Source organism: Panthera uncia, assembly GCF_023721935.1.
Source record: "Panthera uncia isolate 11264 chromosome E2 unlocalized genomic scaffold, Puncia_PCG_1.0 HiC_scaffold_20, whole genome shotgun sequence".
NCBI classification, from domain to species: domain Eukaryota; kingdom Metazoa; phylum Chordata; class Mammalia; order Carnivora; family Felidae; genus Panthera; species Panthera uncia.
Window position 1 is genome coordinate 11,528,194 of NW_026057589.1, and position 17,679 is coordinate 11,545,872.

At 40.3% G+C, this 17,679-nt stretch overlaps 1 protein-coding gene across 6 annotated transcripts in view; it reads left to right on the plus strand.

The window, feature by feature from the left end:
• Positions 1-1,599: 1,599 nt before the first annotated feature.
• Positions 1,600-17,679, plus strand: part of PMFBP1 (polyamine modulated factor 1 binding protein 1) — a 46,291-nt gene continuing 30,211 nt past the window's right edge. For 4 of the 6 annotated variants that reach the window (XM_049622525.1, XM_049622524.1, XM_049622526.1 and 1 more), the window contains exons 1-4: positions 1,601-1,980; positions 2,752-2,823; positions 7,937-8,092; positions 16,651-16,893. In XM_049622525.1, coding sequence (XP_049478482.1) covers positions 2,773-2,823; positions 7,937-8,092; positions 16,651-16,893 — 450 coding nt within the window. In that variant the 5' untranslated portion in view covers positions 1,601-1,980; positions 2,752-2,772. Of the gene's footprint in view, positions 1,981-2,751; positions 2,824-7,936; positions 8,093-16,650; positions 16,894-17,679 lie in introns of all 6 variants that reach the window. The other 2 variants (XM_049622523.1, XM_049622527.1) reach the window with 1 other exon arrangement.

Genomic DNA, 17,679 nt, shown 5'->3' on the forward strand with positions numbered 1-17,679 from the left:
ACCCACAGATCAGGTAGGGAGCCCTCCCTCCATTATGAGTTCTGTCCTCTACAAAATCCTGGTCCAGCCACACTCCTCAGAGAGCACTGTGAAGGTTCCACACGATCATTTTATAAAGCATTTGAGGCTCCTTCAAAGCACTCTTCCTTACCCATCTGGCAAACATTACTGTCAAATGCACTGAAAATTTATCATATAAGCCTTCCATTTTTTTCACCATAAGCAATTCCAAATTGCCCACTGCTGTTGTTAATGACTCACAGGATTCCCATGTCTCCTTCATGGAGACACACAACTTAGTTCTCTCTTTCTTTTCTTCTAACTTACTTTACTTAGTGAAGTCCAATATCTTTTCATGTAAATATGAGGCCCTATGCCTTACACTTCTTCCAAACATTCTTGGCCCTTGCAGCTAGTTGTGTAACTCCATAGTTGACAAAACCATCACAATCTAGACAGCCGTTTCTGTCCTTGGGATAAGATTTCATTTGATTTAAGAGTCATCTCCAGACCATCCTGCAGGTCTGCCTGTAGAGGAATATTTTTTTTAATATTTATGTATTTATTTTGAGAGAGAGAGAGAGCAGGGGAGGGGCAGAGAGAGGGAGAGAGAGAATCCCAAGCATGCTCCGTGCTGGCAGCGCAGAGCCCGATGCAGGGCTTGATCCTGTGAACTGTGAGATCATGACCTGAGCTGAAATGAAGAGTTGGACACTTAACCAACTGAACCACCCAGACACCCCTGCCTGTAGAGGAATACTATTCTCCAGGATATATTTGTTCCATTCCAACTTTTGTGTGATGCTTAGGCTGGTTATACGAAAGAAACATGTGCATCATGGTAGAACATTGAATCAGTAAACCTTAGAGACAATGGTCATTTAATTCAACCCCCCAACCTCAGTTTATAGAGCCAGAAACAAAGCCTCAGATAGATGAGTGCCTTTCATTCCAAAGGCCATTCCTTGACATGGGTGCTAAACTAGGTTTAGAAGCTTGGTGGCCCAGAGCCTTGTTTAGTGTTTTTATGCCACATTACTTTTAATCTTCTAGTTTATATGTTTATGTCCCCCCCCCCAACTCATGTGTTGAAATTCTAATTCCCAAAATGATGGTATTAGGAAGTGGGGACTTTGGGATGTGATTAGGTCATGAGATGGATTAGTTCCCTTCTAAAACAGACTCCACATAGGTCCCTTGCCCTTTTAGCCATGTAAAGTTACAGGAAACACACACACACACACACACACACACACACACACACACAGAGCTGTTTCTGAAGAAGGTCATCACCAAACACCTAACTTGCTGGGGACTTAGTCAAGGATCTCTCAGCCTTCAGAACTGTGAGAAATTTCTGTTGTTTATAAGCTACCCTGTTTGTGATACTTTGTTACAGCAGTCCATCTGGCTAAGATGCCTAGTGTGGACATCATTTGTGATGGTCACCAATACTTCCTTTAGGGGATAAAGGAAGAAGTTAGGCATGACCACGTGACTTGTTTTGGCCAATGAAATGTGAGCCGAAGTGAAGTGTGTCACTTCCACTCTAAGACCCGGTATGTTACCCCTCATGGCCATGGCAACAGGCAACATACTAGATGACAGAGGTTCTACCAGCTGAGGACAATGAGGAACAGCCCCAGCTGACTCCTAAAGGGCATGTAGCACAGTGAGAAGTAAACTTTCATGGTTTTAAGTCACTGAAATTTGGGGGCTGTCTGTCACTGCAGCATCACCTGGCCTCTCCCTACTGGGGAAGCCTGAGCTACACCCCCACTCCCATGATGCACTTCTGTGCACGAAGACTAAAGAGGGTAAACAATGCAGCATATCAGAATACAACCCCATAAAACATTCCAAATTCCATGTCTCACCAGCATTCTTTCTTCCTCTTGGCTTATATTAGGGGTAGGGGATGTGGTTCATTACAAAGAATGAGTATTTTGATAGCTTCTCATTCTTGGAACTATTCTGCAGGTAAGTGCCTGGTGGAAATCTCCTTTAGTCTTAGAATGAAAAACATGATAAATTGGATTATTTTAATAAGTCAGTTCGTTATGACCTCAAACACATTATCCTGTAGTTATGCACACACAGTGCAAAAATCTTTGGTTTTCTTTGAGGCTTTTTATATAGATAATTCTCAGCACTCTATGATCATAGTTTCTACATAACTTTATAAGCACCAACATACAGTAACTTGATGCTTTGAAAAAACCACATCATCAGATATCTCCAAATTAATAGTTATAAGTTAATGACAGCTCCTCATGGAGTAGTAAAACAGCCTGTGTGACCTTGGGTAAGTCACTTAGCCTCTCTGGTCACTTCAGTTTCCTCCTCTGTAAAACAAGGATAGTGGGGTTATCCTGAGAATGAAGTTGGGTTGTGCACATTCTGTCTGGTTCATAATTAGTGCATAATGTTAACTATATTTGAGCCATTGAATAGTGAGAAATCTAGAAAGTAAGATCTCAATACTTTTGCTTTCCAAGAAACTATGAATTCAGAAACTCTTTGGCCCACCAAGTGTTGGTTTTGGGGGAAACCTGTAAATCCTTGGTCCTGTCTTTCTGGTAAAGGTTTTAACACACTTTTGAAAACACAGATGGGCAGACAAGTAGGTATTGCTAACAGTTCAGGAAATTTTTCCAGGCTCCCTGCTGAGAGCACACATCCAGATGGGAAAACCTTTAAAGGGCCAGGCTTATTTCGATTTTTGCCATCTTAAATCTTGGACTTTTGCAGGTTTATAACAAAGCTCAGAAAATGCTAAAGCTTAAAGAAGAATTGAGAGGTGCCAAGGAAATGAAAGATGAGGTAAGGCTCCTAACTCTTCTACACACATGGAGTCGAACCTTTGTTACAATTAAATTCAAGTTTCATGACCCCAAACTCCAGTAATAAGCATCCCAAAATATCACAGAGATGTAGGCAGCAGACCATAGCATTTAAGAGCCCAGACTTGAACAAAGTGGGTCGTGGTCCACATCTACTAGCACTATAATATTGGGCATGTTACTTACCCTCTCTGAGCTTCCTTCCCCTTACTTAGAAAATATGAATAATTAGCACCCTTTTCAAAGGCTTGCTGTGAGGATTGAGTAAGATACTGTGTGTAAAACACCAGTGCTCAGGACATAAGAAGTGTTTAATAGATCTTAACTATTGTTGCCAACATTGTTCTTTATCTGGAATGGTATGGAAATGGAGTCTTCTAATTAGTCTAATATTTTGGCCAAACTGTGTTTACCTATTCCCTCACTTGTTCCAGAAAGCTTTTAAGGCGGATGTTTAGGTTAGCATAGGATTGTCCCACATGACTTATGCTTTTAACAGACCTTCTTCTAATGAACACTTTCCTGCTGCATTACTGCAGGAAGCTGTACAGAATTTGCTGCATGTTATTCAGGGAACAAGGATCTGGCATGGATTTTCTAGAAGGGCATTTCTTCATTCAACTTATATCCTTGGCCCACCTTAGATGTGCCAGGCATAGTTCTAGGGGGTGAGCATAAAGCAGTGAACAAAATAGAGAAATATCCTTGTTCTTGTGGAGCTTACTCTCTAGTGAAATAATTTGTCCAAGGGTATGATGGAGAAAAGTATGTAGCAATGGCCCAAGTGCCATAAAAATCAGCCCATATTCCATAGGTGGCTGACCTCTGTCATATGCCATGTGTATCCTAAACCATATATTTATGTAGTGTGCCAATTTTTAAAGAACTTAGAACACAATAAAATTATACTCATTCTTCACTAGATGAATAAAATTGGTTCCAAAATTTTTGCTCACAGGCAAAACTTTGTATAAGTGCCCATTAATTCCCATTATAAGTAATCAAAATCTGCAATGTTTCTATTGAGGGAAATGTAAACTCAGGAATACAGTTAGTAAGATTGATAACAGTGCTTGAAATTACTGTATATGACTGTAAACTCTATTACATAGTAAAATGCTTCATTCCTGAAGCAATGATAATTTTAAAACATAATTCTCACTAGAAATTTATACATATTGAATGGTAGTCATGGTTTCCATTGTTTGTTAAATATTTGTCTTTATCCTCAGGTAAAAAACATAATTTCCCAAAGATGATGACCTTTATGGTATCGTTGGTTGACTCCAAAATTACTCTGGAATCCACCACCCGAGGTTTCTTGTTTGAGTGCCAAATCCTTCATAGAATGCTGCCATCTTAAATCTTTGTAATGCTCTTGACTTCTGAGACTACTTCTGAATCACAGGCTTCAGTTTCACATCAGCTTCCCCCAAAAAGAAGCATGAAACCATTTGTCACTACTTTGAAGTCTAGAGCAAAATTTCTTCCGAGCTTTTGAAATGTATGTTTGAGAAGACATGCTCTTTGAAAAAGACCCATTTAATCAATACAGAAGATTTGCTTCAGTAAATAATCTGTTTTCCAATAACTATCAGGATTGCAACTGCAGTACCAGCCCTCACCATTTTGCCTGTAGTTGGTAGCTGCTGCTGATGTCATATGCCTTCAAATGGTGACCAGGTTCCAACCTCGTATAAGTAAAACCAGGGTGTATAAATGCATGGCTTATGAGTGAAAACTCACCCAGCAGCAGAGGCTTGTGATTTCAGCCATCGTTAATGACTTCAGATCTAGGGCAGGATCAGATGGTGCCTGCAGGTCAGCATTATGACTCTCAGTTCCTCTCATGCCCCAGTACTGGTTACAGAGCTTTGATTGATGAAATGTCAGATTAAATCAATTCCTGCCACATATTGATACTCAAAAGGCATCTGCCTGGAATTTAGCCTTCATAAAGTAGATAGGATTAGAAATAGTGTACAGTGACCTCTGTGCAAGATATTAGCAAGAAATTAAGTTTCCTGGAACCTCAGAAACACTTGCATTTCTGGAGTTCTGAGGTGAGCACTTCCTCTTCTTACAACTGCCTACAGTAAAAATCTTTTGTTATTCATGGGAGTCAGCTCTTTGCTCTCCTAGCATTTCCACGCCTGTTCTGATGAATAAAAACCCCTGTATGATTTTGACTTTCAGAGTGAATGGTTAGGGGTTTCTTTGTTTGGTTTTTTGGGTTTTTTTTTTTTAGAGAGAGTGAGTGGGGGAGAAGGGCAGAGGGAGGGAGAGAGAGAAAGAGAAAGAATTAAACAGGCTCCACGCTCAGTACAGAGCCTGACTTGAGAGAGAGAGAGAGAGAGAGAGAGAGAAGGAGAGAGAGAATTAAGCAGGCTCCACGCTCAGTACAGAGCCCGACTTGGGGCTCAATCCCATGACCCTAGGATCATGACTTGAGCTGAAACTAAGAGTGGGACACTCAACCGAATGAGCCACACAGACGCCCCTAGTTTTGATTTCAAAAGCAAATTTCATTTGACATCCAACAAAACACATTTGTTATTCAGTTGGTTTGCAGAATCCTCTAAGAATTATTTATTCCAAACCTCTTGTTTTCTGAATGAAGAAATTGCCTCAGACACTCTGAGTCAAAGCTAATGTCCAAATTAGATGAGATCATCTACATTAAAGATCCATTTCTGAAGTCCTGTTGGTGCATTAGAATGGTGGCAAGCAGGTCTTCTGCTCAGAAGACATCTAAAAGTAGAGGAAGAGGGGTTTTTTATTGGCCTGACAAAGAGAAGGCATTTAGCTTTTAAGTTGGAGAAGCTCAAGTTGTATATCACTGCTACTTTGTTAATGAGTCCACAGTGTGCCAGGCTCCATATGGAACAATCCGGTGACATGGTCCTCACCTTAAGATGCATATATTCAGCATTAAAGCAAGAGTATGGGGCACGTGACACTTCTATAAAGCAGGCATTGTATTGTCGCCTAATCTGCTCATAGATGCCAAAGAAAGAGTCCTGTGGCAACAGGGGGAGAAGATCCCTAGGGTCTCAATCCCCAGAGAGCCTCTATTCCCTATTCCCAGTGTGGCAGCAATGAGAAAAGGAATTTAAAGAACTGGAATCAAACTTCTGCTCCAGGTCGAGTCAAGGATTTTTTCTAGTTAGAAAACAGTGTCCATACACCATTTTTTTTTTTAACTGCTCTGCACACATTCTCTTAAGAGAGTCCCTGGTAAATTGTTGTAATGGTAATTACATGCTTGGGGCAGTTGACATCCACTCTTATTTTTCTGAAAGTGAGGAACGAGGGACAGGAGCAAGAGAGGAAGAGAGAGAGTTTTGAGATAATGAAATCCTTTTAATGACAGAGCCATGCCGTTAACCTAATTAAACTGTAAAGTGGTAAAAAAAAAAAAAAATCCAGGTACTAAATGGAAATGAAGAAATAAATCAGCTGAGACAGCAGCACTTCTGGGAAACCTTCTGAATTCCGAATACTCTGACATTGCGGTGTCCAATTCTCGTGGTTATCCTCTGGCCCCCCTCGGCCTTGTGCAGAGGTCTCTTAAACTGACCTGTCCAGTAAGGCTTGATTTATGATGTCCATATCAGGTCTCCAGCTCCCCTGGGGATGAGTGTTATGTAGCTCATGTATTTAAGAAGCCAGAGCAATCAGTGGGGTATGGTGGCAGATCACTGGCTACAGGGTCAGGAGAGCAGACCTCTCCTCATTCTGCTGCCAACCAGCTATGAGACCCTGGGCACTGTCGTTTGGATCACTTTACCATTTTTGTGCACCCATGGCTTCTGTATGCTTTTGTACCTGAAACGCTCTTAGAAGAATTGCCCTTGGGCTATTGGGGTCACTTTGCTCATAAGAGCAGAGAGCTGGAAGTCCTTGGGAGATTATATCCCATGGGGCAGCCCTTAGCCATTGACTGGCTGATAATGAGTCTAACAGCCCAGCTTTTGCAACTAATCAGGACAAACTCCCGAGGTGTAACTTACGCTCCAGAGTTCCCTGTGGGATCAGGCAAAAGCTACTGCCTTGAGAACTTTGTCTGAAATAGTGCCCTTCCTTGGTTTCTTCCTCTTTTCCTGTCTTGCTTCCTTCACTTCCTGGTTGATTTCACTTGGGAGTGTTTCTTTAATAGATGCTGGGAATCCTTGCCTAAGAGCCTGCTTTGGATAATCATGTACCATAAAAGTACCGGACTCAGTTCCAACACCTAAAACTCAGAAGTGGTAGTGCCTATCCTCTCGAGTGTTATGAAAAGTCTGCACGGTGACAGGACTAAAGCGCTGGATAGGTTCACAAAGGGCTTCTTCCTAATTTCTTTCTATACCGTTGCCACCCACAACAGTGAGAGTGGACGGTGGCATCCTAGTGTGATGAAGCACTTTCTTACCACAGCTCTACACCCCTGACTCCACTCAAGTTACTAGGCTCTGCACACTTTACTTTGATCTCTATCATTAATTTCCATTCTGACCTAGCTGTAATTAGCTAATCTTTTTCACTCGTAATCAAAGACAGATTATTTTATGCAACCAGCCCAGGGATTTTACTTTTATTCTCATTGGTGTACGTCTCCACAGAAAAGCACTCAGTTTACAGGTGAAGGACGTCTGTTGGATTAGTGGGTAGAAGAGAAAGTTAAAACACTTCAGAATCCACATCAACTCCATCACTGATTCACTATAGTCCTGACAAGTTCATTTGACATCTCACTATGTTCATTTCATCAGTGGCAGAACCATTAATATTTATAGACCGTCTGCGAGGTGCCTGGAATTATTCTAGGCACTGACTTCCTCTTGAAAAACAGAGGAAGTGTCTGTGATGTACCCACAGCAGTGGGTGAAGATTAATTAATGTAAATAAGTAATTGTCTGAATAATGCAGAGCACTCAGACACCTCGCAAATGGATACTGTGTAAATGTTACACTGGATGAGTAATAACAGCTAAGAGTTGATGGACAAATTTCCAGCAAATTTAAAGTCTCTGTCAACCAGTTAAGTGAACGAAAGTAAGCATTTTCTTGATAGTTTATAATTAATGCTCGTGTTTTTTCTGACTGCCTAGGTGGGGGAGAGAGACCGAGAAGTGAGCGGCCTGAACAGCAAGCTCTTGAGCCTGCAAGTTGACATCAAAAATCTGCATGATGTCTGCAAGAGACAGGGGAAGACCTTGCAGGAGAACCAACTCTGTGTGGAGGAGGCAATGATGAGTAGCAACCGCGTAAGGGATTCAGCAGCTACTACCCACCTCTGCTCCCTCAACTTCCACCTCTGCTTCCTTAGGCAGGAACAATAATGGAAAATTCTTCCACTAGTCATTCAAGAGCATTTATTGAGCAGAATTAAATACATGCACTCTCTCACTGTCTTGCTCTCTCTCTCTCTCTCTCTCTCTCTCTCTCTCTCACACACACACACACACACACACACACACACTAACACCCCATCCCTGCCATCAGAACTTTTTCATTTAGCTATCTCCAAGGTCATCTACATTTGAGGCCCTATCTTTTCCTTATCTGGCCTTTTACACCTGGATTTACAGCATCTGAGACCAAAAAAGACCTGAAAAGACCAAATCCTAATTATATAAGGAGAGTAGCATCTCCTAATGGATGTTAGACAAACTTCTAAGTCAACCATGAAAATAACAACTGTCCCACTCGCTTAGAGGTGTCAATGATCATCAGCACAGCAGGTGATCTTTATTGCCACATCTGCAGCTCTCTGCCTACAAGCTTTTCTTCTAGATGCAGGAACCCAATCACCAGAGAAGCTCAAATGTGGAATGGCTAATGCCCCCAAAAGCAGCCCTCAACCAACGACTGATGGGGAAATGGATAAATAATCTATGTCTCTTGGCCCTCAGTCATAGAATACTCCAGGCATGCTCTTTGCTCTGTCCTGGAGTTCCTCAATGGGATCCTGCACCAGCTACCCACAATGGTAACTAGCTTGATAACACCCCTTCCTTGTCTCATTTCTCCACCCACCTACCTGAATTCCCCAAGATCACTTCCCACATAAACTACTATTTAACACTCAGTCCCATGCCACAGAGCTTGCTTCTGGAGGTGTGCAAGCCAAGACACTCAGTAACACTTGTCCTGCACATGTATGAACAATGGCATGATCATCTTCCCCTGGCGTGATTATCTTTTTTGAACTAATACTTACCTGTAGGCTAGGCAGTTCACCAGCTGAGGCAACAATTAAGCCTAAGGTTTTCTCTTTTTGGAAACTCTAGTTCTAGGCTCTGTAAACCCATCTCTACATTTATCCCCAGAAGCTGGGAAGCCAGCTGGAAGATATTTTCCCATAGCTCTCTGAAAACTTTGGGTTTATAAGATGCCTTATTTGCAGTCTTCATATCTTTTCAGGGACTTGAGTCCTTGGCAAACATGAAGCAGCTACTGGTTGCATAGATCTGCTGCTAGACCCCCTAGTTAGCCTTTGCTGTGTAAGACTGTGTAAGACTCCACTGTCTTCTTCAATATTTGTGGTCTGGTCTCCCTTAATTGTGTCTATTAGACTTCTTTCAGGACTTACTACCTCTCTGTCGAAACCACAGATTTTTCCTCTACAAAGTCCTAAAAATGTTACCAACAAAGCAATTCCACCTTATCCTACTGAGCATTACTGTCCTTTCTCCAGGAGGTCACAAACATAGAAAAATCCATTGGTTTTCCTAAATGGATCTCAGGAAGAATATTATCATAATTTACTTCTTTCTAAATATTAACATTTTTTGATATTCTCACCATTGCTGTCACAAGTTTATTTATTCCCCTAGTCAGGGATAGCCATGTGGCTTATAAATGTACCTAGCAACTTGGAAGGAGAAAGGTATTAAATCGCATTTTATTATTCTAATTGCCCAGAAGAAGGTCTAACAGCTTGAAATAAGCTTTAAAACAGGCTCTCTTTTTTTCCTAGCACTTAGTGCAGAATTTAAATTGGAGACTGCGCATACAAATACACAATTAGATGTAGACTTATACTCATCCACTCAGAAAATCCCTGCAAGATCTGCCTTCTACAAGGAAATGTAATATGGGAACAGAGGGGAAAACCCAAGACTTTCTGAAATTTTTGACTACTATCTAACAAAGATCTGGAGAAATAAACCAGAGGTCATAATTAAAAACTAGAATTAGGAGACAAAATTAAAATACTACATCAGATATTAACAGGTAACTACAGGGATGGCAGGCAGGGGGTGGGTAACCTAATAAATCAAGAATATGTCATGCTCCAAAACCCAGGAACAGAGATAGCTAAAGCAAATGAGGTACCGAGGGTACAAATGTTATAGGGCACTCACCCTCAGGTGCCAACCTGGAGACTGAATGCCTTCTTAAAATCTGCACTTGCCTCACTGTAGTCCTGAACCTGCCCAGGAACCTTTCAATTAACGTGAAAGGAGAAAAGAACAACAGAGATATCATAATAAAAGAATGATCAAATTAGAAAAAGAAAGGTCTTTCTTTGCAATTTCCCAGGCCCCTTTGGCCCCGGTGGTGGCCTGGGGAGAACACCCTGATTTTCAGTAGAGCTTAGATTATCAAACTCATCTTTGAAGTGGACATAGGACACTATTCTTAGCATAAAACTGGGCAAGAAATTTGATTTCTGAAAATAAAAGTAACCAGTTGAATACAGGTTAATACATCCTTGATGGAAATTATGGCACAGAAATATGACTGACATTGAGTCATTGGGAATGAAAAACAATTTTTTATGTGGAACTGCTAAATGCCTTGTGGAATCTGGGATTGGATCCTCGAACAGAAAAAAAAATTAGTGGGAAAACAGATAAAATCCGAATAAAGTATGTAGTTTAATAGTAATATACCAATGTTAATTTTTTAGCTGGACAAATGTACTATAGTTATGTAAAATGTTAGTGTTAGGAGAAGATGGGTAAAGAGCATATGGGAATTCTATATACTACTTTTGCAATTTTTCTGTACATCTAAAACTATTCCAAAATAAAGAGGTTTTTTTCTTTAAAGGGAATCTCTGATAAGCAGAGATCATTGATAAGAAAAATGTCTGAACCATGAAGATGTATCCAAAAGAAATGCATGTCACTTAAACACACAGTTTTACACTCTACCAATACAAGAAAGTACAAGAAATGTAACTTGTAGAAGATATGAAAAGTAACAGACAAACTAATCTAGTGATAAAAGGCTAAACTAGAGTTACAGAGAAAATACCTCGCTTAACACCTCTAAAATAAAGAAGTTCATGACAATGACTGGGGAAAGATGAGAGTTTCAGTTCTTAAATGAAGGGGAAAAGGCAGCAGGGATCCAGTTATCAGAGCAATGCCAACCTGAGACAGAAGAGAGTGCAAACTAGAATAGGGAATAAAATGGTTAAAAAGTATTTTGAAAAGCCGGCTTTAGGCAAATCAGCAGGACCTGATGACATACTTTGAAGAGTACTTAAGGAATTGGCAGGTGTTATTACATAGCTGCTAGCGATTATTTTTGAGAACTCAAGAGGATAAAGAAAGTCCCTGTAGACTGAAAAAGGGTAAATGAAGTGCTCATCTTTTTAAAAAGGGAAAAAGGACAATCCTGGTAATTATAGACCTGTCAGCTTAACTTCAATATCAGGGAAAATATAGAACTTAACATCAATCAATTAGCATCAACTTGAAAAGCACAAAGTATTGGGTAGAAACCAAAGTGACTTCTCAAAAGGCAAATCATGCCAGGCCAATTAATTTCCTTCTGTGATCAAGTAGCCACATAGGCAAGGAAAGAGCAATAGCTATAATCTCTTTGACCATAAGTAGGGCTGAGAAATTGACTAAATATGGCAACAGGTTCCTACAGGTGGCCAGTGCTCTCCATCTTTTAAAACACCTGAGGCCTGGATAGAAATCTGTCTGAGAAACATGGTGGACCTGACAGCCTTCTGGAACCATTCAACTCTGAATGGTAACTTCAAGAACTAATCTTACTTCCAGAAGATTACTTCCAACTTGCTTATTTTCTCCAAATCTCAGTTTAAAGGTCAAAGCAGAATCTCATAAAATATCTATGTCTTCACTAGAAAGAAAACTTAAAAAAAAAAAAAGGAGACAAGAGGCAGTAGAAAATGCACTGATGCCTTTCTCATACTGCTCTTTGGCACATCTGTAAGTGAAATGCAGACTTAATCCATAACATGTCATTTTCTATTAATTTAGAATTAAGACAAAATAATCTTTTGAATACTTAAGAATAAATAAGTAGAAATTTAATAGGTCTCAAACAATTCCAGGCATTTCTCCAAGACTTTTAAATTTGACCTCTAAACACATTGGTATCTATAGTGTACAAATGTTTAAAATTCTCATCAAGGAAACTCTAGTTTCTCTGCAGATATGGGCAGTTCTTTGGATCTTCAAAACCAGACAAATTTGGCCAGGCATTATGTTTGCCCTGTACTGGAAGATTTGAACGAACTCTCATCATCTGGTTGGCCTATCATGTTACCTCAAACCAAAATTAAACCCAGAAGACTCAACATGACCTCTGGGGAAGAGAAATTGGAACTAACAGTTCACCAGTATCACTAACAGTTTGCTGAGCTTTATACACATAGGAAATGACATTCTTTATCTACAGGAGGCTTTCAAGCCACAGAACAATTATGAACACACCTAAGATTAGATGATGTACCACGTTCTAGGAGGGGAAACCCTAAAGAAAAAGTTTGACTTTAAAAAAAATGAACAAAGAGCACTTCTTTCATTCTTTTGTGTGATGAAGAGAAAATAGGGACATGGAAATAAGGGGAAACTAAGAAAGAATGAACAGTGAAGAGAGCACAGTTTGTTTTCAACTGGGTCATATATATCCATCACTAGAGAGGCAGGTCCAAATCAACAGTTACACACAAGTACTGGAGGGACCAGGAATCCAGTTTTTATAATTTTCAGAGATCAAATCAACTTCAACAAAGCCAAGAAAAACTGAATTTGGGAAAAATTTGATAAGGATTTTGTTGGTTATCTGCTTCACTAAAATAAGCCCTCTGAATTAACCCTACCCCAGGATGTTCACCCCCTTGTTTTGGCTCTAGCCACATTTAATATTTATTCTTGACCATGTCTTTTTCCAAGTAGCTTTCCACCCCCAGCTTACCTGCAGAGACAGAAGACTTCGGCAGTTGAGAACATCCCCCTATACATGTATGTGTGCATGCACACACACCCACATACCACTCCCAAGTCCCTTCTCTTTAAACCTCATTCATCGATGAGTTCTGAGAATAGCAACATTTAAAAAAAATTTTTTTAATGTTTATTTATTGGAGGTTGGGGAGGGGACAGAGGGGCAGAGAGAGAGGGAGACCCAGAATCCGAAGCAGGCTCCAGGCTCTGAGCTATCAGCACAGAGCCCATTGCAGGCCCCAAACCCACGAACCATGAGATTATGACCTGAGCCGAAGTCGGATGCTTAACCGACTGAGCCACCCAGGCACCCCAAGAATAGCAACATTCTTATTTTGAAAAGAATGAGAACACTTAACTAAAAATATTCCATCTAAATGTTGGCAATTATAGCTGCACAGAGTAAATACAAAATTCTGCTTTGTTTGGCCTAAGAGAGAAGTCATCATTAACTTCCTTTCAGCCACATACACCAGATATTCAGGCCAAAAGTTTGGCTTGTCTTTGTCTAGGATTTCTTTTGCTGGTGACCACAATGGTCCATTTTCAGCCTTCTCATTCAGAATGAACTGACACAATTAGCTTTTATCTTTCTCCTTTTGAGCTGGGCCGAGCTTCCCTTCTCTTACCTGAGCCACCCCACTCACTCTCACTAGAGAAAGTTTTCCCTCTTTTCAGTCCCAGTTCTCACAAAATTAATCTCATTAAACTTCAGTCTCTCCAGTTACTCAGACCAAAACCTTGGAGTCGATTTGCCTTGGATGATCATCATCTCCGACCATCCAACACAGCAACCAATCCTATGGAATCTATTTTCAAAACATATTTACAATCCAGCCATTTCTCCCAACTTCCACCTTGGTCCATGCCACCATCCCTTCTTGCCTGGATTCTTGTAGCAGCCTCTTTGCTGGTCTCTCTGCTTCAGTCTTTGCCTCCCTACAGTTGATTTTCAGTAGAATGGGCAGTGTGTAACATCTGGGCCTTTGTAACATCTAAAGGATATCATTTCACTTGTCTGTTCAGTACCTTCCAATGACCTTTTATCTCACTGAAAGGAAAAGTTAAAGTTTTTAGAATGGACTATGTGGCCCTGAAAGGACCTCACCTCTCTTTCTTTCTCACCTCATCTGGTACCACTCTCCCCCATTCTCTGCTCCAGCCAGAACAAAGTGATTCCTTAGACACCACTAGGCACCTCCCACCTCCAAGCCCTAGCCCAAGCCGTTATCTCTCCCTGGAATGTTCCTGCTGTAGATTCCCACCAGGCTCTTTCCCTGCCTCCTTCAAATCTTAGCTCAAATACCACCTTCTCAATTTGGTCCTCCGTTAAAATTCTTAATTCAAAATTACAGTTCCCTCCATGCAAGCATTCTTCATCCCTCTCCCCTGCTTTACTCTCTTCCATAGCACTTTTTCCTTTTAATACACTACATTATTTACTTACTTAATTTGCTGACTCCCCCCTCCCCACTAGATGAAAAATGCATGAAGGCAGGTATTCTGTTTTATATGCTTCTATATCCCCAATATCTGGTACCGTGCTTGACACATAGTAGGTACACCATAATGTTTGCTAAACAAATTAAAGGAAAATATCACATCTGCAGATGGCTACTATGTTAATGCTCATAGCGGCATTATTCAGGATAGCCAAAAGCTGAAACAATCCAAATATCTATCAACTGGTGAACAGATAAACAAAATATGGTATATTCATACTATTCAGCAATAAAAAAAAAGAACAAAATACTGATTCTTTCTATAGCCTGGATGAACCTCAAAAACATTATGCTAAGTGAAAGAAGACAGACACAAAAGATGACATACAATTCCATTTATATGAAATGTCTAGAAAGGGCAAATCCATAGAGGCAGAAAGCAGATTAGTGGTTGCCTGGAGCTGGGGTAGGAACAGGAGTGACAAATGGGCATGAGAGAATTTTCTGAGGTGATGGAGATGTTCTAAAACCAGATTGTAAAATGGTTGCACAACTATATAAATTTTCAACAAATCATTGAACTGTACACTTACAATGGTTGAATTTTATGATATATAAAGTATACTTCAATAACACTGTAAAAAATGTTAATTTTTTAAAAATTTGAAAGTACTCTGTTAATTAGCCCGAGACCACAAGCTCACATTTTTGGGAGCCAATGATGTTGTCTGTTCTCTGTTTTACTTCCTACTTTCCTTTAATACCTAACTGTGTATAAATCTCTATGTCCTATAGAAGCAGACATGGCCCCTGGCCTCCAGGAGTTTATAATCTAATTAGAAGTTAAGATATACAGAGGTCACTGCAATGCAAGGTGGAATGTGAAATGCCATATTAAAGACATGCCAGTAAAGTGTATGGTGTTGGTGCAAAGGCAACTTTGCAGGGAAAACAAGGAAAGCAAGAATTGGACAGTTTTAAAGAATGAATAGGAGGATAATAAGCAGAAATGGGAGTTAAGGAATGCCCATGGGCCAACCTCTTCATCCACCTCTCTTTCATATGTCATCAAGGATGTTGGGCAAGCAAATATAGAAACTTGAGTGCAAAGACCTCAACTGTACTGTAATAAATACCTCAGGGATACATCCTACCAGCAGTATACCTGATACAAAGCAGGTGTTCAATGTATGTTTATTGAATGAATGAGTAAAAACATAAGATGGGTCTATAGCAGCTTTTCATGTTGACTGTGGATTAGCAGGAAGAGATCTCTCTCTCTCTCTCCCTCTCTCTCTCTCTCTCTCTCTCTCTCTCTCTCTCTCTCTATTTCTCTCTGTGTGTGTCTCTCTCCCTGTCTGTGTCTCTCACACACATACATACACACACACACTCAGCATCTACAGGGTCACATCTTCCTTCAGGAGGAGACAACAGAGTCTGTGCCCAGATGTCCCTGAATGATAGCTCTGCCTCCCATTTCCCAGCATTCCAAAAAGCTGTTTCCCCAAGAGTTTACCTTTTTTTTTTTTAACGTTTATTTATTTTTGAGACAGAGAGACAGAGCATGAACGGGGGAGGGTCAGAGAGAGGGAGACACAGAATCTGAAACAGGCTCCAGGCTCTGAGCTCTCAGCACAGAGCCCGACGCCGGACTGTGAGATCATGACCTGAGCCAAAGTCGGCCACTTAACCGACTGAGCCACCCAGGCGCCCCGAGTTTGCCTTTTTATCTGAGCATTTTTAATAATCGAGTTCAGTCCAAGAACACTGACCAGAAATTCACTACATTCTAGGTCAGTTAGGTTATTTTTAAATTGAAGACCAAACAAACAAACAAACCCATATTAACATGTGTATCTTTATACTACTTTCTAGATTCTTTAGCTGTATGTTTTTTTCTTCTGGCCCAAATAATACGCCTGGTAGATCCAAATAGTAAGAAAGACCTAGGTTTTTTTTTTCTTTCAAATCCTCCTTACAGGATGGAAATATAAAATGATTTTTCATTGTGAATACAGTGAAGTGTTTAGTAAGTGTTCTGTGGATGAAAGGATGACTATAGATGGATGTGAATTGTTGGACAAGTGAAAAAAATCAAAGAATGAATGCAAACTGAGCGACAACCTAAAGTTCTTTCCATATATTTGATCTCAATTGCAGAATAAGAAGCAAGTGCTAGCATTCAAGGAGCCGCGGATGGAGTTTGAGCCCAGTAAGCAGTGCCATCTGAGGCAACTCCAACAACTCAAGAAAAAATTGCTTGCTCTCCAGCAAGAACTGGAGTTTCGCACAGAAGAGCTACAGACTTCTTACTGTTCCCTCCTACAGTATCAGTCCGTCCTAGAAAAGCAGACTTCTGACCTGGTTCTTCTCCACCATCACTGCAAACTAAAAGAAGATGAGGTATACATAGAATAACTATGGAAATGTCTCCTTGCCCATGTACCTACAGAAATCAGGTCGTACTTACTAGAAAACAGACAGTGGGCTTACAGAGAACTTCCCAGTATCCTGAACAGGTTTTATCAATGTTCCCTCTTTAATTCTCATTCTTTTTGAAACCAAACAGAGGGAACTAAACAGAATGGCATAAATGAGAGCTCCACTAACGATACATGTGGGGCACACGGTGTGTGTATGTGTGGTGGGCATAAATGAGAGCTCCACTAACGATACATGTGGGGCACACGGTGTGTGTATGTGTGGTGTGCATATAGGTCCATCATTTCCATCCTATTACCATTGCAATTTAAATGCAAAAGACTCTAGGTCTCTGAGGGTTATAAAAAAGAGGCATAAAATCCATTAAATGAACCATTTTTAGAAAAATCAGATTTTGATAATATATAAATTTTTAGCACTTTGATAGTTGATAAGATAACCAGACATTGAGTCTGAGTCAATCACTGAGAGTACCAGATTGGTCATTTTTTTAGACTGGAGTTTTAGATCATAGAGACTTAAGTATATTCTGTACATTCATTTCTATTCATGTGCCAGGATAGTATTTTTTAAACCAGAAAGAGCATCCTTGTGGAATCCCGAGTCAATTCCAAAGACCAAAACTATAGAATTTAAGCCAGTTAAGCAGTGGTAGCACTAGCAGCAGTAAAAACTACAGGTTCTATGTAATGAGACAGGCAGCCTCCCCTGGTATTTTCTTCCTTTGCCTTTTGAGATAAAATTCCA